The sequence below is a fragment of the Zingiber officinale genome, chromosome 5B (assembly GCF_018446385.1).
Source record: "Zingiber officinale cultivar Zhangliang chromosome 5B, Zo_v1.1, whole genome shotgun sequence".
Lineage (NCBI taxonomy): Eukaryota > Viridiplantae > Streptophyta > Magnoliopsida > Zingiberales > Zingiberaceae > Zingiber > Zingiber officinale.
Window position 1 is genome coordinate 109,451,783 of NC_055995.1, and position 22,316 is coordinate 109,474,098.

General features: G+C 36.8%; 1 protein-coding gene across 3 annotated transcripts in view; it reads left to right on the plus strand.

The window, feature by feature from the left end:
• The first annotated feature begins 2,090 nt into the window (after nt 1–2,090).
• Nucleotides 2,091–22,316, plus strand: part of LOC121985329 (alcohol dehydrogenase-like 6) — a 34,438-nt gene continuing 14,212 nt past the window's right edge. The window contains exons 1-7 of one of the 3 annotated variants that reach the window (XM_042538706.1): nt 2,091–2,284; nt 2,375–2,511; nt 2,611–2,657; nt 3,052–3,374; nt 8,674–8,756; nt 8,857–8,932; nt 8,998–9,059. In XM_042538706.1, coding sequence (XP_042394640.1) covers nt 2,239–2,284; nt 2,375–2,511; nt 2,611–2,657; nt 3,052–3,374; nt 8,674–8,756; nt 8,857–8,932; nt 8,998–9,059 — 774 coding nt within the window. In that variant the 5' untranslated portion in view covers nt 2,091–2,238. The remainder of the gene's footprint in view (nt 2,285–2,374; nt 2,512–2,610; nt 2,658–3,051; nt 3,375–8,673; nt 8,757–8,856; nt 8,933–8,997; nt 9,060–22,316) is intronic. The other 2 variants (XM_042538705.1, XM_042538704.1) reach the window with 2 other exon arrangements.

The window sequence follows — 22,316 nt, forward strand, 5'->3', positions numbered from 1 at the left end:
ATTAGAATTATTTGTTTATAGTTTTTAAGGTTTAATCTTTTACCTCTTCAATTTAGAGTTTAATTTTTTTTAATCTAACTATATAAGACTAATTTTTTTAATCTAACTATATAAGATTTTATATTCTTTATTTTTTAAAATACTTTTTGGATTTATCAAGATTATTACTTTTTTCTCGTTGTCAATTTCTACATACTAATCTAGTGGTAGATTAAAGTACAATAAGATATGTCGATAGCTATAAATATAGAGCTCAGTGGAGGCTTGAAGGCGAGCGAAATAACATAGATTTAACATTGACTAAATCTATTAGATGATTAATGTAATTTGCTTAATCTTCCTCTGGTACTTCATTATAATCCTTGACTTTAAAATTTTTTTCACTCCGGCAGTTGATTAAGAAAGAGAAAGTGTTACTTTTATAAGTGATCCATTGACAAATCATAAAACCACGAAGTATGAATCCGAGAACTGCTGAATGACGATGAACAATGTTATACCGATTATGTAAATATTTACTTTTTTATTTTTACAATTTGCTGTGCTAATTTTGTGTGATTTTGCTAAATCAATAACAACAGAAGATTAAATTTTATGACATACACGTGTGATCGTCGTCCACCCTTTCTCTAATTTATGTATCTCAACAATATACATGTGACAAAAAAAAATAATTCACTCGTTCAAGCGTCTCCGTCAATCCGATCACCATTAGTGTATGTGCCAAGGTATGAGGGAAGATATACTTAGACATATATCAAGTTTCGATTCTAAGACTTCAAATGACAATATTCTATGTCTCAACCATCACACCGTCGCAAAAAGACATCTTATAAACATACACTATCATTATAAAAGAGCCATCAGTTGATTAAACTAATGCTAATTTATACAATTTTTTAAAAGTATGTTAACGTCTTAAATAATCATTAATCTCATTTCTTAATGTTTTTAATATATGGATCAAAATTTAATTGATTGTTGGCAATGGTGTATTGACAGGGTACATTTTCAATTTTTTAGATATTCAAGGATGACAAATTAATGAATGAATTTTTCTTAATGAGCGGTTGACTTAAGAATACTGGGCTGATATATCACTCGCTGCAAGCATTTTCTGATTTACTATAGTAGCAAGTGGAAAAATTCTGTGAGACTATCACTTTCAAAATTAGTCAAAGTAAACGGAATACTTAGTGTCAACTAAAAAAAATTAATTGATTGTTAAAATATGTTATATAATTAATAAAAAAACTTAAATCAATATATATTTATTAATTTTTAGCCTCCAAGATTTTTTTTTAGTTTTTTCCTTTCATTAAAATTTGAGATAATATAGGTGTTTAATCAAACTTTTTTTAAAAAAATTTAAACTTGTGTAGAGCAATTAACCGATTTCAAAAGAGACAAATAATAAAAACATCAGACACGTATTGTGTGAGTTAGACCCCTTATACTAGGTGAGGTAATAAAGGAGTGATCTAAAGGAAGAAGAATTGACTTATAGAAAATCATCTCATAAATTGGGTAAGAGTGTCAGACCCATGCAATAGTAAATGCTAGAGTAACGTTCGAGAATCCCAATAGCAAATTATTGTACAAACGTTTCCTTATAAAAAGTTAATTTACTATCATATTTGATCTTAACAAAACAACTAAGAAAAATATGTTTTATAATATCGGCAACCAAAAGTATTTATATAAGTTTCTTTACTCACAGTTTGCTAATTTTAAGATGTGGACTTAAGGAACTCTAGATTTCTAATTGATTTATTAATTTTTTTTTTTCAATAATACGTAGTTGAATTTTAAACTCTAGATCTTTAATTGATATGCTTATGAAAATTATTAATAAATTTTAAAATTATTTTTACGTAAAAAATATTAATATAATTTTATTTTGAATTTCACTAAAATTGTGTTAATGTGGACATGGATATTTTTTAATTGTACTATATAGTATTAGCACGTTCAATTCAATACCTATATATTAACAAAAAAAAAAAAATTTATTAATGCGTACACACGTTAATGGTAACATGGATGTCCTAAGAGGGCTCGTTTAGAATTTTTTTTTTTAATATTAAAATACTAACCATTGTAGGTTGTTGGCGTTCTGAGATCGCACCTACTACACCGGCCGCACCTCACCACCTACCCCCTTGTTTAATCTCTGGATCCGATCCCTGGAAAAAGGAGCTAGCAACCCTTCACATTCGTATCCTTTGCTCGTCGACCATGTCAGCTTCCATCCAATCCTCCGGCGGCGTTATCACTTGCAGAGGTCGATACAACACTTATTTTTATTAAGCTATCTTCTTCGCTAATAATTTCTTTTCCTTTTTGTGGTCTAATTTTGGTTATTTACTGTTAGCTGCGGTGGCGTGGGGGCCAGGGCAGCCGCTGGTGCTGGAAGAGGTGGAGGTCGCCCCGCCCAAGTCCATGGAGATCCGCGTCAAGGTCGTCTGCACCTCCCTCTGCCGCAGCGACGTTACCCAGTGGCAATCTCAGGTGACTCCATGGCTCCCACAATTACTTCATTCTTTGATTCCCTTTAATTAAACAAAGAAGAAGAACAAGAAGAAAAACTCACGTTCTTAACAAATGCAGGCACAGCCTGATCTGTTTCCTCGAATTTTTGGTCACGAGGCATCTGGGTCTGTGTGCTCTCTACCTCTATGACAGTAATTTTATGTTCAGCACCCATTACTTAATTCTGTTGTTGAAATCTTGGTATGTGCCTATAGAAATCTTGATAAAGTCAGATTTAACACTGATACCTGAGGCAATTCAATTCGATAAGCATTTCCATAGTAAATTTCAAGGAATGATGGATCACTCCTCTTCTGCCCTTATGAACATATGCACATATTAATGCATTCGCCGACAGTTCTGTCCCTTTAATCTTTCTCAAAACCAACAAATAATTGTTGATCATTACTTTCCATTTGACAGCTGATCCTGCTAATCTATTAATTAACTAACTTTGAATTGTGTTTTCAAAATTTTGATTTATTTTTGAGCTTGGATTTGCACTCTGATGACATTCAGGATCGTGGAGGGTATAGGAGATGGTGTAACTGAGTTTGAGATTGGTGATCATGTGTTAACAGTGTTCATAGGAGAATGTGGGAGATGTACGCATTGCCGGTCCAGCAAGAGCAACATGTGCCAAAACTTGGGGCTGGAAAGGAGAGGACTGATGCACAGCGATCAGATGACACGGTTTAGAGTGAAAGGGAGACCTGCTTATCATTATTGCGCAGTCTCTAGCTTTAGCGAGTACATAGTTGTGCACTCAGGTTGTGCTGTTAAGATAAACCCTACTGTGAGAATGGATAGGGCATGCCTTCTCAGTTGTGGAGTAGCTGCAGGTATACCTATAGATTCAGGCATTCTTATCATATCCTTCTTTTTAAAAAGTTTCTGGAATTGATACATGAACTTAGAAATGACTATTCAAAGTTTGACTTGTTTTACTTGAACTTTCCAGTTTTCACCATCTCATATTTTGGAAATTGCATGGCCACAAATTTAGTTTACAAAACATGTTATTTAATTTGTTAGGCTATGCTGCCATAAATACATCAACAGTCCCTTCCTAATTTCATAATTCAGAAGCTTTTGGAGGTAGTGTCTCCTTTTCAAATTTTAAAATGTTGTCCATCAATTCAATTTCCTCATTGCCGCTAATTTCAGAATTTAATTTCTCATTTGTGCGTTGTGCATAGCTGTTAATGCTTTATTTCCACTATTAGCATTGAGCCAAGATCAAACATAATAGACCCTATAAAATACATTTTCTTAATAGCTTTGTTCTTTGGGGTTTACCTCATTTTAACATAACTAATAAGGCACCTTATGCAAATAGCCAAAAAGGTAAGTAATGATAACAATCGTATGTCGTACTACGATACCAAACAAATTACCGAACCCCACTACACTAGGACTGACCCAGATCATCTCTCACAAGGAATGTAACGGTAGGGTAATAAATCTTAAGATTAAATGTTATTGCTTTGGAGTTTGGTATTGTAATTGGGGGTTTGGGTTTTGGATTGCTAAGACAAAGGAATGAAAAACAATCTAATCTAATCTAAACTATGAGTGCAATTGAATTAACGAAAGCATAACGTCCAACATTCCTAATCTAACCTATCCTACTTACATCCAAATAAATGACAAGAACAATAAGCAATTGAATGAAACAAGACAAAGCAAGAATTAATATGAATTGAAATGCATTAACTAAACTAACAAAAGTGTAAGGGGCATTCAATAAAACACATTGCATGCATAAAAACTAAGCTAACCTAAGCTAAGACTAAGGTAAAGTGGAGATCACTCCCTCCAATGGATGAACAGTGGATGTGAACCAAGCTTCGATAACACGAAGATTGCGGGCGAAGATACCACCTAGGTAGAGCTGTCAGACGGGCCAACCTGTGGCGGGGCGGGTCGGCTCGTGGTGGGCCAACCATTTGGCAGGGCGGGGCGGACCGATCCGTCAACTTGGCGGGTTGGGAAATTTCCAACCCAATCCAATCTAAGGCGGGTTGCGGGTTTGGCGGGCCAACCCACGGGTCCATCAAAATTTTTTAAACAAATTAAAAAAATATTTCATATCTTTAACGTTTTACTTCGGAAAGGTTTCATTAATCAAATATATTTATAAACATGTATTTTAAATATAAATGGACACAAGCGAGTACTTATGTTGGATGAAAAGTACTATTTTTATTTCAAAATTATAACAAAAAAGATAATAAATTGACATAAAACTTAACTTACATGTGTTTCTCAACCCGCGGGCCAACCCAAGTCTGTCGCGGGCCGACCCGCGCGGGTCGGCCCGCGGTGGACTTAGGTTGATAAAATTCTAACCTAACCCGCTTAAATTGTTTGGCTAGGCGGGCCAACCTGACGGGCCCAACCCAAATTGACGACTCTATACCTAGGTGGCATCACTGAAAAAAACAAACTCATGATCCGCAGGTGTAATTTAACGGTCATTTCACCTAAATTCTTTCGTTTACTGAACCTTTAAACTTACAGACTTTGAGGCTTGATTTCTTGAGCTTCTCATAACCAACAATGACACAACCCTTAATCAGGAACTTCGCTTTGATACCAAATGAAACATCCTATAACCCCTTTTTCGTACCTTTCACCAAACATGTAGTACCCACATTTAAGCGATTCGAATTAAACAACACAACTCCAAAGATTATGCATTTTGAACTGGTCCAACATGATACCAAAAATAAATTTATGTTTGAACATCATAATAGTAAATAATTCTTCAAGAGAGAGAAAGTACAACCAATTAGTGAAAGGAACTTAAACCGACTATCAATCACATAACTCGACTCCGACATTAGGACCCAACATCCTAACACATGTAGAAACTTAGACAAATAAAAGAGGTCCTCGGGTTTGCACTGCCAAGAATAAGAAAGCTCATCCATCAAGTCCTCTCCTCTTGTCCTGCACCATATGGATCTAGTGAGTCTAAAGACATAGCAAGTTCAATCATTTATTGAAATAACACCCATTCACATTTAAGAGAAATGTTTTGATAAATTAACGGAAAACACATTAGTTTTATGAATTTCCTCCTCATAAATTATAAGAATTCAATTCATCAGATGTAGTTACTTTATACTTCAACCTCTTAACCTTATCCTAGTACTAGGTTGGTAAGGTTCATCGGACTCTTCTTAAGCCGGATTCACAAACCTCTTTTGTTTTGGTAAGGTTCACCGGATCCTTCTTAAGCCGGATTCCCAAACCTCCTTTGTTTTGGTAAGATTTACTGGACCCTTCTTAAGCCGGATTCCCCTACTCGTCACATTGTCACATACAAATCACATTATTAAAAACAAGACATTATTACTTTTCGTGCATAGGAAGACATTGCTAAATAAAAAAATGATTTGCTTGCATGCTAAAACAAAAAGTCAACTTACGTGCATCAACATCCTACTAACAACTATGATAATAGAGTTCGAGGTGCTAATAGATGGGAGGTAAATAAAAATAGAAATGCCCGAATAAGGATCTTGCCCCTGTCTCATCCATCCTTTGCTGGTCACTATACCTCACCTTGCAACAAAAAAAAACTGGTAGTTATCTCATTCCACACCTATGGTTATGATCATGATTGCTAACAAATTTCATTTACCCAATTCCTAATAAAAAAAATTCAACAGAAGCTTGGGTGTCATACTTGCAGATTATTCTACTACCAGACAACTCAGGCCAGTGCAAATATTTTGATAGAAAGATGATTACTCGAGTGAATTCACAAAGATAGTCAAACTCTAGCATGCAGGACATTTTGAATATGTTGGCAGCAGAAGAATAGAAATAGATGCAACATTCTTCGCATGAAATAAATTCAAATTGATCTAAAAATGAGCTCGGGTCATGTGCCATCCTGAAGCTTATACTTTTAGCATGCCATAGTTAAAGATTCAATAGGCTTCCCTACTATTTTGACTTTGTAGGTAAGGAAAGAACACAACGTGTTTAAATTGGGTTTTACCGGTGTCGGGGGACTCCCTTCTTTCTTCACCCAAACAACCCAGGAAAACCCCCAAAATCCCCATCGTCGGTCCTTCTTCCCTCACCCGAACAACCCCTACAAGACAACAGCAACCTCGAGCCCCTCTAGCATCCAGATTTTACAACCAAAATCGGTAAAACTTCGTCATATCTTCACAACCAATTCAAAAATTTAAATGCAACACATCAAAATATCATACTATGATCCATATGGCGTAGTAAATGCAAAAACAACAAAAGGGAACCTTGCCTTGGTGTTTTGCGTACAGACGATAAGTAAATACAAAAACAACGAAAGGGAACCTTGCCTTAGTGTTTTGTGTACAAACGATAACCAGTGAGACATAGGGAAACATGACCTTAAGCGTTTTGACGAGGTTCTTCCTCTATCTCCTCCAAAGTTGTTAGGGTTCGGATGGGGGGTGTGGGGAGGCCGACGACTTCAAGGGTTAGGGGAGAGGAAAAAAAATACAAGGCATGTATTTAAAATGGTAAGCTAGGTCGGGTTGCTAGCAAATTGGGTCTGGTTCTTAACCTGTTAATAGATTAATTACTTAAACCCATAACTCTTGATTTATTTAAGTGAACCGTTTTTTTTACGCTACATTCCGTGACCTGAAAGCTTGGAATCTTGCCTTATTGCTAAGGTACTTTGGTGAATACAAACAAAGGAGGATGCTCTTTGGATTAAGTGGGTGCGTAATACATATTTGAGGCGGGCGAACGTACGGACTTAGGAGGCGGTGCACTCGGATTTCTCATTGATCAAGCGGTTGTTGCAGATCCGTGACCTCATCCGTATGACTATTGGGTCGTTGGCAGGTTCTATGTAGAGGTTGGTAGATTTGTTTGAGTAGGACGAAGATGTGGCCACGACTTATGACTTCTTTAGCCATTCCAATCCTAAGAAGCCCTAGATGAGGACAATGTGGAAGCCCTACATCTAGCCTAGCTATGTGATTATGCTTTTGGTTGTTGTCTCGGAGGTGACTTCCCACCAGGGACAGACTGGACTACCTAGAAGATCAGTGTTGTGTCTTTTGTAGGCGGGAGATGGAATCACAAGAGTACTTGTTCTTTAGGTGCCCTCCTGTAGCGATCTTATAGTGGAGGGTTAAAGGGTGGCTACAAATGGGGCAGAAGATGTCTACCTACTAGCAGATACTATGAGTCTTTGGGCATGTGTTCAAAGGAGACTGTCTTTTGACTAAAACCAGACACTTTGGGATGTTGGCTTTGATACACATTGTATGGAGATTTAGGAACAGTTGCATCTTTGATAAGGGACAGTTGGAGAGTGAGAATTTTTTTTAGAAATGTACAAATAAACATGGACTTTAGGAGTGTTTTCTGATATGATATTGTGTTAGACATGAGACGCTATTGATTTACGCTATTGATTTATGGGTATTGTACCTGGTCTTTAGGGATGGCAATTTCATCCGAATCCGATGGAGGATCCGATATCCGACCCGAATGGAGGAGGGTATGGAGGGACTATCAATATCCGATACCCGACCCGAATACCCGATTAAATAATATATATACATATATTAAAGAAAATTATTTTTTTCCAAAATCAACTTATTATTTTTGTTGACATTAGGAGGAGACTATATAGATGTTTAATCTATTTTTTTAATTATATATATATTTTTAAATAAGATGTTAATTTTAATATATTTTTGTTGAATGATAATAGTTGGATAGAAAGAAGAAAAATTAAAATTATAGAAGATATCGATCCTTTAATGGGTATGGGTATACCCATTGGAGATCCTATACCCGATGGGTATGAGGACGGAGAATATAGAATCCGACCCTAACCCGACCCATTGTCATCCCTACTGGTCTTGCTTTGATATATCTATTTTACTTATCCAAAAAAATGAGTATAAATAAAAATTGATGGGTTTATTGGCTATCTTTTTATGGACTGCCCATCTGTTTACCAACAGCCATGTGACAAAATTTGAATAATGGCTCTGTATAGTTAGCATTCATAATCTCTTAGTTAAATATCCATCTAGGAACCATCTTGTTTAATGTTCCATATGGGCATACTAATAGCATGATTTATATATCGTTTGTCTTGCAACAATAAAGGAATTGGAGCTGCTTGGAATGTTGCCGATATATCAAAAGAGTCAACTGTAGTAATTTTTGGACTTGGTACCGTGGGCCTTTCAGTAAGCATACTAGATACAGAGTTTGACCTTTTGAACCAGCATTCAATCATCAATAAAAGCCTCTTTGGAGTCATAATAGATTTTTAATTATACTCATCAGGTAGCTCAAGCTGCCAAAATAAGAGGTGCTTCACGGATAATTGGAGTGGACATAAATCCAGAAAAATTTGAGAAAGGTATTTATTATATGATGTTCATCAGTATTTATTGTATAGCTGTTAAATGGCTTGTCTTTTTGCAGGAAAGACTTTTGGAGTTACTGAATATATCAACCCAGATGAGTGCAGAGAACCTGTTCAGCAGGTACTCCATAATATAGTTGTAGCTACATTAAGAAGTTTCCAAGGTTGTGTAAATGTGAAAATGCATCAGATAAGATATATTTTTTTATAACAAATAGGTTTAGAGTATTGTTCAATGTCAATGCCAAGGTTCGATTTCATTAGTGTAGACCAAAATCAACTAAAATAAATTCTAATACTATAATTCATCTACTTAACTTGTTTAACTTTAAATATAAGCCTATAGAAATTTAAAACGCAACTGAAATAAAATTTTAGAGCATCAATTGACAAGAAAAATACAAAAATTATGCATGTCTGATTATACTGAATCTTTTTCGGATGAGAACATGGGATTTTGTACATTCTAATGAGACAAATTTTATAATTTTCCATAATTAAATAATTCTCCAAGAACATCTTGTATTAGAACTAGTTTTCTATTTGTCTATAATATACCTGATTGATACAAATGAGGACTATCTTGGTATCTTTGATTATTTTGTCATTCCTCTTTCCTATTTATTGTCGTTGGTGCTTCTCCTATTTCCTTCCTCTTTATTTTTAAGTATTTTCTCACACTCTTGACTGCAATAAATCCAATTGAAGGATGAATTATAGAAAGCAAATTTTCTCATCTTGAATGATTATGGATAGTACAAAACAAGATATAGCTGCCTTGGTATATACCTACCGATGACATTTATTTATACCATTACTATATTGATAACAGTTAATAATTAGAATGATAACTTTGACAATACTAACTGATGGCTGAAATCGTGGTGATAAGCATATATCAGTTTCTTATTCCATTAGTGGAAAAAAATTTTCAGTAGTGATTGAAATACATAAAAATGCCTTGAAATTAAAGCAACCAAAAGACAAATACATGGAAAAGAAAATGATTAAAATATATAAAATATGCTAGTTACCGAGTTAGCTCTAATTTTAGTTGGAAAATTAGCTAGACGGGGCTAGGCTAGGAGGGGTTGATTGCATTGCTAAGACTTCATTCAAAGTGAGTTGAGTTTCATTGAAAGGTGAACAAAACCTCGAGGTGAACAAAACCTCTAAAGTGAGTTGGATTATTTTGGTAGCAGAAGTTTAGGTGAAGTTAGGTTACAAGGTGTGGTGAAGCTGTTTAGACTAAATGAGTTGAAGTGGAATGGATTAGGGAATCTAGATTAAAGTAGAGATTATTGTCTAAAGTGGTGATTAGTTCCTAGAGCATTGTGGAATATTGTAACCTCTCCAATGCTTCTAAAAAGTCCTTTTCAATATGACCTTGACTCCCTTTTTATATGACATTGACTACCCATTTATAACAACAAAATGCGTTGTTGTCCCATAATAGTGTTCCATGTGGCCACAATCTCGTAGTGGATTAGCCCTTTCTTATAATGGTTTTGGAACGTGTGATCAGATGATTAGAGTGGTAGAGGGAGTGGATAGGCATAGTGGAAAGTAAGAACAAACAAGACAAACAAAGTGATAATGTCTTTAACGTGGTTCAATTGCCTCCTTAGGCTCTTAGTTCACAACTTTTTGATCCTTTAGTGGATTACTCCCAAATGTCCACTATCTTTCTCCTTCTTGGCAACATTGAAGATGGTCACCTTTGACAAATCTTTCAATGGTTATACAAGAGGCTACAACATGAAATGAAAAGGTCACAACCTTTTAGTCCTTTATATAGCCTCTTACCAGCTTTCAATCGTTGGAGTTGACTAGTTGCACCATTAGTTGATTAATTTAATGTGGTCAATATCCAAATCCTGTTGTTGCACTTTTTATCCATGAATCTGTCTTTGTAGTATAGACTGGTCACAATATCAATTGATTGCTCAATCAATTATGGAGCAGTTAATTGGTTAGTCAATAGAACCATTCACTTATCAATTAACACGAGTCGATTGTTCGCTTGACTTAGTTATCAGTCGCTAGCCAACTGATCCAAACAATAAACTCCAAACAGAGACATCTTTAAGGTTTGAAATTCAGACTAGTCAACTAGAATCCAACACCATTCCATTGGCACATTTTAGTATGACCATTCCAAAGTCGAGTTTACTAAAGTCGAGTTCTACCTCGCCCCATAAGTACATGTCACTTAGTCTCAACTCACATGGAGTCTTACTATGCCTTTAGGACTTCTCTCGTCAAGCTACTCGTCTTTTAGATGCTTCACGTGCCATCCTTTACGTCTTTTACGTAATCCATCTCCTCGGCTCAGTAGCGATTTGATGCTCCTTGTCATTTTTGGTCCTTCAGATGTGAACTTCTAGCATGCTTAACAAGTTCAGAAGCATCACAAAAGTTTCCTCATTACGCTGCTTAAATAAGTGGGAGTAAATTTTTTTTCCAATACAAGAAAAGAAAGATGTCTTAATTTCCTATGCCACTAAATAATTTGATCACGAGTAGATATAACATAACTTTTCCAAAGAGGTCTTTCAACTAGTTGATATATGCTATTAGGCACTCAACCATACCAATAATTTTCTTGGTGTTTAGCTTTTGTATGACAATGAGAAAAGAAAAAAAAAAATCAATTTTACAATTTAAATCCCTTATAAGAGCACTAATAGATAGAAACCTTTCTTGACTGTAGGAGATAAAAACTTATTAGCTATACGAACTTTATCTTGGCTTGAATAAGAAGAAGCACTAGTCATATGATCATATGCACTAGAATCTAAATTCCACAAGTCATCAGAGATACCATGGATATTTGGACAGTATAACTAGTATCATAAAAATGTAAGATGAGGAGTAGGTGTGGTGGAAGAGACTTAAGTGTTTCCATAAAAAGTTTGAGAGTTTGTAACTCCTCATTGGACAGTTCAAGATGAGGAGTAGGTGTGGTGGATGGAGACTCAAGTCTTTCCATAAGAAGTCTTAAGGATTGGTTTCTATCGGCAACCATTATCAAGAGTTTTAGACATGTGAGTTTAAGGTCATGGACCATAATTTTTTTCTACCTCGAGCACATGTTTGAAGTTTTCAATATATGTCCATAGTATATCTTGGTTTCCCATGGTAATCACACTTTTTATTATCTTGTTTTCCCCTAGTAGACTCACTTCTAGTTGCATTAGGTTATAGTTATGGTAGAGTAGTCAACAAGCATCCTTGATCAGTCAGTTCATTATTGACAGCATATGTTACATGTATTCTTTTCCTGCTGCATGCCTGCCATAAGGAGGAAAAAGGATCATGCCCAAGAACTAATATTATTATTTGTACGTCTTAGTCCTACCACACATTTTCTTTTAATTAATTTTTGAAACTTTGCTACATTAGCTGTATATGATGCTTAAAAATTCATAGTAGTCAAATTCTTGCCACAAGCTACTAAGTTCAGAAAAATACTTCAATAGTTATCTCAGCTTGTTTGGTTGCATGAACTCTTTTCCTTAGCTCATATATTTAGGCATTATTACCTTATTAGAGCCACTGCATCACAAATCTTCTTAGTTGTATCTAGTGTAAAATTGATAGGTGGAATAGAAAAATGAAAAAGAATGATACAATGATTTAACGAGGTTCACAACCCCCAGGGTTGCTACTCTACAGTCCTGGTGATCCGTTAACTGTATCACTCCTCGAAATTCACCACTATATTTTTCTTCTTACCGGAACCTTTCTTGAGGTGGAGAAATCTCAAACAAAGATGCAGAGATATGTAAAGAGATGTATGTAATATGCTGAAAAGATAGAATAAAATGCAAGTACTTAAACAATAACCAAATGAAGAACACTGCTTGCAAGAAGTTTCTGAGTTAACTTGAGGCGTGATGCACACTTTCTTGAGCGAATCGGGCACTGAAAATTTTAGAAGTTGTGATTGATTATTTGAGCTGTCTGGAATTGAGTTGTTTACATACAACTTTTTTGATTGATCGAAAACTCTTTCAATCGCCTAAACCATAGTATACCCCGCTTGACACGTTGTATTTATCTGATTTTCGGTCACCTGATCAATAATTCTAGTCAATCAAACATTGACCACACCAGCTTTTCCGTCTGGGTATATTTTGCTGTCTAGATTTAATAGGTCTCCTAGATCACCTTCTGATCGCCTGATCAACTGCTATGTCAGCAATCCGTAGTTTATCTTCGGCCACGTTAGCAATCTTAGGTTTATCGGCTACCACGTTAGCTACCACATCAGCAACTTGAGGACTATCCTTTTGCCACGTTAGCCTCTTGAAGCTTATCCTTTGCCATGTCAATTGACACATCAACAACCCGTGATTTATTGTTTACCATGTCAACATTTTGGGCCTTATCTCCTTGCCACGTTAGCTTCTTGAGACTTATCCACTGCCATATCAGTTGCCATGTCATCAACTAATACCACGTTAGCAACTTATGCCATGTCAGTTGCCACTTCAACAATAGTGTACGAGTCTGGTCGAATGGCACTCAGAATCATAATGTTTAACCAAACACTAAGAAACTCGATCTTGTACCCAACATCAAATAATTAACTATGAACCAAATTTTACCTTAATGCTTTATCCTAATAACACTTTTTGAATAATAAAATTGAAGGTTAACTCAATATTACCATCACCAATTAATTACCTTTAATTTTCTTATAATATCCCCAAATGAGACAGTTCTATACTTGAATTTTAGAGTAGAGAACTCACTTACATCACTAGTTAGTATTTCTTGTGTATCCACTATCTAAGTGTCATTCATTTATGTCAAGCTCACTCTTCTACAATTGTCAAACTTTAAAAATTTAGCTTTTTGGTACCCAAAAGGCATTAGGTTGCCAAGCTCATTCTTTTTGGTATATCTATTTGTGGATAATTTACCTCATTATTATTGTCAGAGTCACTTGAAGAAGACCCCTCACCACTACTAGATGTCACTAAGCTCTTCACTCTTCAGACTATTATTACTGCAATATAGTTTGGATGCCTTGGGTATGTCTCCTCATCAGATGAATTATCATCCCAAGTTGAGAACAACGCATAGTGCGTGGTGGGTTTTGAAGGTACCTCATCACCAAATGACTTTGATGAACAATCATCCCATGTCTGTTTCAATAGTTTTTCTTGCTTTTATCCTCTTGCTTCTTTGAGTTTGGACATTCACAGTTGTAGTGTCTCTTCTTGTGGCATTGAGACCAAGTTACATTTGATTTTGACTCATTACCTACTTTAAAATCCCTTTTTAGGATTCCTGAAGAGCCCCCTTCGTGTTAATATTTTTGTTCCTTTGCATCATCGTCGTCTTGTAGTGTGTCATTTCATTTGTTATGACTTCATCACTATGAAATTCTCACTCAGATTTGGTACTTGGTGGATGACGATGAACTTTCTTCTCATATCCTTTCTTTTTAGAGATTTTTTTCCTCTTATCCTCCAGTGTCAATGCAATTCCTTTCTTACGTTCTTTTGGCTTTGGTTGATTCATCATGTAGTTGCATTTCAGAAAAGAACTTATCAATTTTAATAGAATTTAAATCTTTTAATACCTTTTACGTGTCCATCATCGATACACAAAGGAGTTCATGGAAAGCCCTCGAGACGAATGAAACCAAATTGTCATTAAGTTGTTCTCCAATTGTATAAAAGTCCATTGTAAATTTTCTTAAATCGTCCGTGTATTTGACTAATCTACTCTCCATCTCTCATCTTGAAGTTTTGGAGGTGGCTTATCAATGAATCTAATTTTATCTATCTTTGAGACCAATGCTTCTTCATGCAATGTGATATGTTTCTCTCATAATTCTTTAACACTCTAGAAGGGTCTAAGCTTGTTCAACTCTTCCATTATTTTTCTTGACTTCTCTGCTCCATTTATCTTTGTTAACATTTCCCAACTTTGTCTATAGGAACTTTTAAGACTTTCTTAAAGGCATACCAACTTTTGAATTCGTCATCAAGTGGAATTTTATTCTTGACTTTTTGTAGTTGATATTTAATCCATTAAACAAGGTGTCTTTTTCTTTTAGATGCTCAGACAAGTCAAATGGTTAGTTGTGTTTGTTTGATCATGTCAATGGTACAAGTATAACTGCAATAGACAAAGTAATAAATATACTCTAACAATTAAGAGTTTACATGCTTCAAAGCCCTTCTACGCCATGATGTTGTGATTTTTTAGGTGAATCACTATTGAAAATCTACTATGAAAATCTCCTTTTTTGAGGCAGAGAGAGCCTTCTATAGATGATTTATTCTCTCAGTATAAAATATAAATGTTGGTACAAGAGAAAACAAACCTCACTTTTCTTAGTGAAAATCTACGTTTCCATTGAGTTTTCCTTGTTATAGGGCTTCGAGCTGTCAACCTAACCTGCTTCATGCTCCTTGTCATGCTCCTCGTCATGGAGTTCACCTAACCATTCCTACAGTCCCTTGGATGCACCAAATCTTCCAAGTTTGCTCCAAGCAATCCCAGGTCTTGCCTCCTAGTCAACCTCATTATAAATCTCTGAGCCATAGAGACGACAATCTTGTTATCACATCAAATTGACTTGCCTTCACTGAGTCACCATGCTCTGTGCTTTATGAAGTCTCTAAACACATGATACGTACCTTGTTAAATCACAGTTAGTAAGTTAAATGCATTGATTAAAGATCAAAACTGATTATTGCTAATGGAGGAATGAACATCTTCAATCCCCGACAAGAAATGCCCTACTTGAATTGTTTATACTTTAAGGTTGCGTTTGGTAGGGGTGATAGGATTAGGATTATGTTTTCAAAAAGTTATTAATATGCTGTTTGGTAGGATTGATTAGGGGTGGGATTAGGGTTGATTAAGAGTGGGATTCACAATCCCTAGGCATGAGGAGTGATTAGTAATCCTATCCCCAATCCTATCCTACTAACTCAATTCTAATCCTATCATCCCTACCAAACAGAGCCTAAAGCTTTAAGCAAAGGATAAAACCTTGTTACAAATGTTGATTACACCTTGCTCGGTGCCATAGCTCATCCATTCAACCTATGCACTTCAATTTTTAGTTTATAGCATCTTTATCTCTACTATAGCTCTAATCTTGTTAGAATTTAGTTGGAATTCTTTGTTGATGAACCTTAACCTAAATAACTTTCTTGACCAACCATAAAAGCATAATTTAGGGATATGACCTTATTTTAGATTCTTTGAATCCTTTGATTACTCTTCACAATCTGTCATCTATGTTAGTCATCATTCTTCTGTAAAACAAACATCCAAACTACTTACAAATGTTTGTTAGGTAGCACCTACATTTTTTAAACAAAAATACTACATGAGTTTATGGTAATACATACCTCTAGTTGTGGAAATATGATCATCTCTAAAGAAAAAAAAGACAGTCCGATGAACAAAGCTCTCGTTAATACGAGGTCCTAGGAAAAAGTCCGACTATATTGGGTCTATTGTATGCCTTATCTTGCATTCCAAGAGACTGTTTCTGTGACTTGAACCTATGTCATGACAATGACTTTATCATTATGCCAAGGCTCCCCTTCTATCATCTCCAAAGAAGATATCTAGAGAATTCAGAATTTATTATCCACCATCTAGTTAATTTTCAGAAATAAGATTATCAAGTAAATGAAGTTCATACTTATATGCCATTTTCTATTTGACTTCCTTGCCACGATCATGTTGGCTAACTAAATCCTGCCTTTTCGCTTTTGCATCCAATACTTCTCTTTGCAAACTTCTGATCCTTTCGGTGAATAAGCTGCATTGCACTATGATGAAGATGTAACTGTTGCTCATCGATTTCTGTCGAGATTCCAATCTTGTCTTCCATTGTCCAATATCTTTAATTCTTTGCATATGCAATAAACTTTGTGCTTTAACCCCCAATTCAATAGCTAATGACACATCCGATGCCTCCTTGGAGGATGCGGGTGACAAGCTTCCTTGTTGGATGTAGATGAACTTGCGTTGATTAACACACATCAGGGGGCATCAGAGTGGTCCAACAACCCTCCTCTGATGCTTAAGTTAGACTTCAATGACAGAGTTTGAGAGAAAAAGAGGAATGTAGTGAGAGCTAGTAAAAGAGAATGAGGATACAACCTTAACCAATGCTTTTTAGAGGCTATAAGGGAGTTCTGATTAAGATGGTATGGTCACGTGAGGGCTATACCTTCTGATAGTCTCCTAGCAACTTGTTACGATGAGGCATGTGCCCCCTTCTATTTTGTATAGACTAGAACCATGTGCTAAGGGGCTATACCTATTATGGCCTTCTGTCAAGGCCATACTTGAGTGACCTAGGATTTGCGGTCCTTTGGAGCATTTAGACCCGTCAAGCGGAGGTGGATTAAGATCCGCGCTGCTTAGAAGGGTGATTTGAATGCAATGAGTTCAAATGTACGAGCAAACCATTTCCATATCGGGAGATGCTGGGTTAGGATACTCTGACATGTTGAATGCAAGGGACGCCAAGCTAGGGTACTTGGCGAGTCATGGTATTCGTGGTCGATTCCTAAGGTGGATTTAGGGTGCTTGGGCTACTTAGAGGGGGTGCTTAGGGGGTCGAGCACTCGTGAAGTTAAAGGGGCATTCATAAGGCTGACACTAAGGCAACAGAGTGCTTGGAAGTTGACGTGAGCAAATACCACGTATGTTTGGGGGGGGGGGGGGGGGGGCAGATAGTCAACTCTATCCTGTGATTTCAAAGGCCAACGAAGTCGGGAAGAAGATAATAATGAATGCCAACTTGATCCCACAGTGACTAATGAGGTAAGGGAGGGGATAACAAAGAATGCCAACTCCATATGGCGTTTCTAACAGTTAGTGAAGTTGGAAGAGGACAACAAAGAATGTCAACTCGATTCTACGACTCGGAAGACCAGCGCGGTTGGGGAGAGGACAATAAGGAGTGTCAACTTGATCCTGTGATTTGGAAGACTAGTGAGGTTGAGGAGAAGATAATAAAGAATGTCATCTCAATCTTGTGACTTAGACGACCAGCAGGTCCAGGAGATGACAACAAAGAATGTCAACTTAATCTCACAACTCAAACAACCAACAAGATCCGGAAGAAGACAATAAAGGATGCCATCTTGATCCTACAATTTGGACGACCATCTAGGTTAGGGAGAGGACAACAAAAAATGTAAACTTGATTCCATGACTTGGATGACCAATGATGTCGAGGAAAGGACAATAAAGAAGACCGACTTGATCTCGCTGAGGCCAGGGAGATGATAATAAAGTATACTGACTTGATTTCGCTGAGGCTGGGGAAAGTATAAGTACTTGATACCCTTGAGGTTGGGCAGAGGAATAATAAAGAAGACCAAGATTCTGTCGAGGTTGGGAAGAGTGTAAGTACTCGACCCCACTAGACTGGAGACAGTGTAAGCATATTTCTAGAAGCGATCTAAGAAAAGCGTATGCGAAAGTCCAAAGTTAGTAAATCGCTAGGAGCTATCCTCATATGATTAGAAAATTGATAAAAGTAATCATCAGAAGATTAGTAATTTGACAATAGGAATGTATAGCAAGTGAAATTAACAAAAAAGACAACATTATCATTGGTTTGTATGGGCTCAATCCAAGACAGTGGAGTAGCCCACTAGTATGTGGGAGAAATATAAGCACTTAACCCCTGCAAATTTTCAATAGTATCACAAGAAAGTAAATGCATAAACCTCAAATTGGCAGGCCAGTAATATGCAAATAGTAAAAGAAATTGATAAAGAAATTATCAAATTCACATGTAGGTCGTTGAGACCATGGAGATGTATGGAGGCGGCTTTGGCTCCTCCAGATTAGTCCTTCTAGCTACTTTCATCTTAACACCTTACTCGATTTAATCTTTTCTCACATACGCCAAAAAATAATGCATCCGAAATCAGACTCCTTGTAGGATGCGGGTGACCAAGCTTCCTTATCGGATGTAGATGAATCTGCATGGATTAACACACGTCGGGGGGGCTGGAGTGGTTCGGAAATACCTCTTTGATGTTTAAGTTAGACTTCGAGGACAAATCTTGAGAGAGAGAAAAAATGGAATGTAGCCAGAGAGCCCATTAAAGACAATGAGGATCCCCTTTATTGATGTTGACCTTTTTATATGACCTAAGCTTAACATTAGAAGTGCAGATTCTACAGGGTCTGTGTGTGAGTTCTGATTAAGACTAGTTTGGTGATGTACATTAGAGTCATACCTTTTGATGGTCTCCCAACAACTCATTAAAGAAGGGTGTGTGTCTCCTTCTGCTTTATACAGGTGAGAACCATGGCTTGCAAGGGTCATTCCTTGTTATGGTCTGCACCTGTCAGGGTCATACTTGTAGCAGCGTAGGGTTTGTGACTTTGGGTTTGAGGTGATTTGGAGGATTTAAACCTGTCATGTGAGGGTGGATAGAGATCAATGTCGTTCGGAAGGGCGATATGTAGGCACTAAGCTCTAACACAGGATTGAGCGAACTGTTTCCACATTAGGAGGTGCTGAGTCCAGGTACTTGGATTTTCAAGTCGAGGTTCCAGTCATGGTATTCGGATGACCTATCTCTCATGGTGGAGTTAGAGTGCTTGGGATGCTCGGGGTGCTCGAGAGAACAAGCACTCAAGAAGCTGAAGGGATGCTTGGGAGGTTGAGCGCTCAGCAAGCTGACGAGTGTTTGGGCTGTTGAGCGCTTGGAAGCTGTTGAGGGCAGATGCTACATGTGTTGAGCGGCTAAGTGCTTGAAAGCTAACGTGGGTGGATGCCACTTGTGTCGGGCTTGTTGATGATTCTACTAATGTTGAGTTGGAGGGGGGACCTAGGGCATGAGTTAACTTTAACCTTTTATGTCCCTTTATTGAACTTATGCTCCTTAGATGATTTTATATGTTTTTCCTATGACTAAACTCCGACTATTCCACCTTCATATTTTTGACAACTTATCTAATTCTTGGCTTTAGATTCTTTCTCCACTTCTTTATTTACCTCATCAATTTGATGCACCAAGCCTTTCTTATGTTCAAAGAGGTCCTTATTTTGGCGCAATAAGATCTACTTTGACTATGTCCACCCTTTAAGAGTTGTAAAGTTTGCAAGAAATCGTAGATCTAAAAGACAACCTTTAAGTTACTCAAAGTGTCCGTGAAAGTAGCCTTTATAGACTCTCCCTTGATTAAGAGGTTACTACTGATCAGGTGTGAATTCTTTTGGATGTGGGCTCGCTCACTGTTGTTGGACAAAGACGGGCAGTTTGGTTCACACAGGACGATGGAGTGACTTGGATGTATGACTTCTTTAGACATCCCAGTCCAAAGTAGGTATGGGCACGAACTGTGTGGAAGACTTATTTGCAACATGCTACCATTTGCTGGATGCTGGCCTTGAGTCGTCTTCATACTAAAGATAAGCAGGAGTACTTGGAGGCAGTGCGCATTTTGTTGACATAGGTGTTGGAGACGTAGGAGTATTTGTTTTTTTGGGTGTCCCCTATTGCTGAGTTATGGAGGAGGGTTAGAGACTGACTTTATATGTGGCAGGAAATGCCTACTTTTAGATTGACTCTAAGGGTGTTTGGGAGATGTTAGTGTGGGAATAGGGTACTAACGAAGGCTTGACACTTAACTTTATCTTAGTTAATACACTGTAAGGAGAGCTAGAAATAAATGTATCTTTGAGAATGAGCAATTGAATATTGAGCGGATATTTAGGAGTGTAAGTATACATATATACAACTCTTTAGGGATGTACTATGATTTGATGGTGTATCAGATATAAGCATCCGCTATAGACCATTGTGATATGATATTGTTTCTTATCCAAAAAAAAAAGTTGACCACCCCAAATCTAAGATGAAGGTAAACTTACCACCAAGAACTGAACTTACATAGATTAAATGCGCTTCTGTAATAGTTATAGTCACCACAACAATAGTGATAATGCTATTTCTAGTAAACCTTATTAATGTTGTACTTTCACCTTCTAAATTACTTCAACTATAATCTATTTTTATGAATGCATCGAAATACTATCATTTCGGTTGAATTATTTGTACCCATTAACACCCTTCTAACTACATAATTAGATTCCCCTTGCATTCTCTTCCGAAACCATCAAATTCCAAGTGTTCTCGGCTGAATATGTAGAGAAAAATAGGAAGACTTCCCCTATGCATGGGACTTTGCTTTTGCTACCATGGCTTGGATTACATCATCCCTAATAGCATACCTACTTTACCCTTTCCAACATTTCAACATATTGCTTTAGGTTTTCTCGAATTAGGAACATGAAAATTGGTATGTTAAGAAAATCTTGGAGGCAATCATCAGGAGTCAATATATATGGATTAGAGTGATGTAATTGTAGGATCGTGTACAGAGCTTCTTTTTCTTTTGGTTGATTGTGCTTGCCTACAAGCATAATGGAAGTACAAAACACAATAAATAAAACACAAGTACACCACTTGAATTATTATGTGGTGTAAACCCCCTAAGTTCTTACTCCATAGTCTGAGTCAATGTGAGTCCACTTTTTTTCTCCTTGCTAGACACCTTTTGGAGGTAAAGAAACATCTTACAAATTTCTATTCTTACAACAATACACAAGCACAAAATGAAAATAAACAATGAAATGCAGTAAATAAAAATTGCAAAGGAGTTGATCGTTGTGGATTGACTTATGGAAGTCTTGGAATGCAAGAACACCCATTCTAACACCTCATGTAGTGTATTGATGAGTGTAGTTTAGTGAGTATGTTATCTACTCCGAAGCCCCTTATATAGCTCTTTGGATGCTTCGGTCGACCAAAATGCCTATTTGGTTGCCTTGATAAATTGGTGTCCGAAAGCTTGTTCTTGATCTGTTATCCATTCTCTAGTGACCCCCATTGAGTTTTCGATCTACTGGAAACTTTCTTGTCGCCCTAAAAACCTTTTTGGTCTCTTGAATAATCTCCATGTAAGTTGCTTCATGTAGATAAGCTGTGCTTTCTATACTCACCGTGCCTTCTGGTTGCTCGTATCTGCTTTATGGTCGCTGAAGACAAACTTTATCCTTGCGGCATCTTTTCTTGAATTGAGTTCTGTGCTTACTGGATTATCTAGTTTGTTAGATCTTTTTGCTGCAGTTGCCAGAGCTACGATCTATCAGAAACTCTTCTGGTCAAGTGTAATTTTTCTCATTGCAAATAAATTAGGCCAAAAAAAAAAAAATTCATAAACATGACTGTCCAACCTTCTTGGTATCCGGTCGAGTGACCTATTGGGACCCCTCCTACTATTGGGACCTCCTACTTCACTCTTCTAGGAATTCCACACTTACATAAAGTTTAGTGCTCTAGGACTTCCACACTTA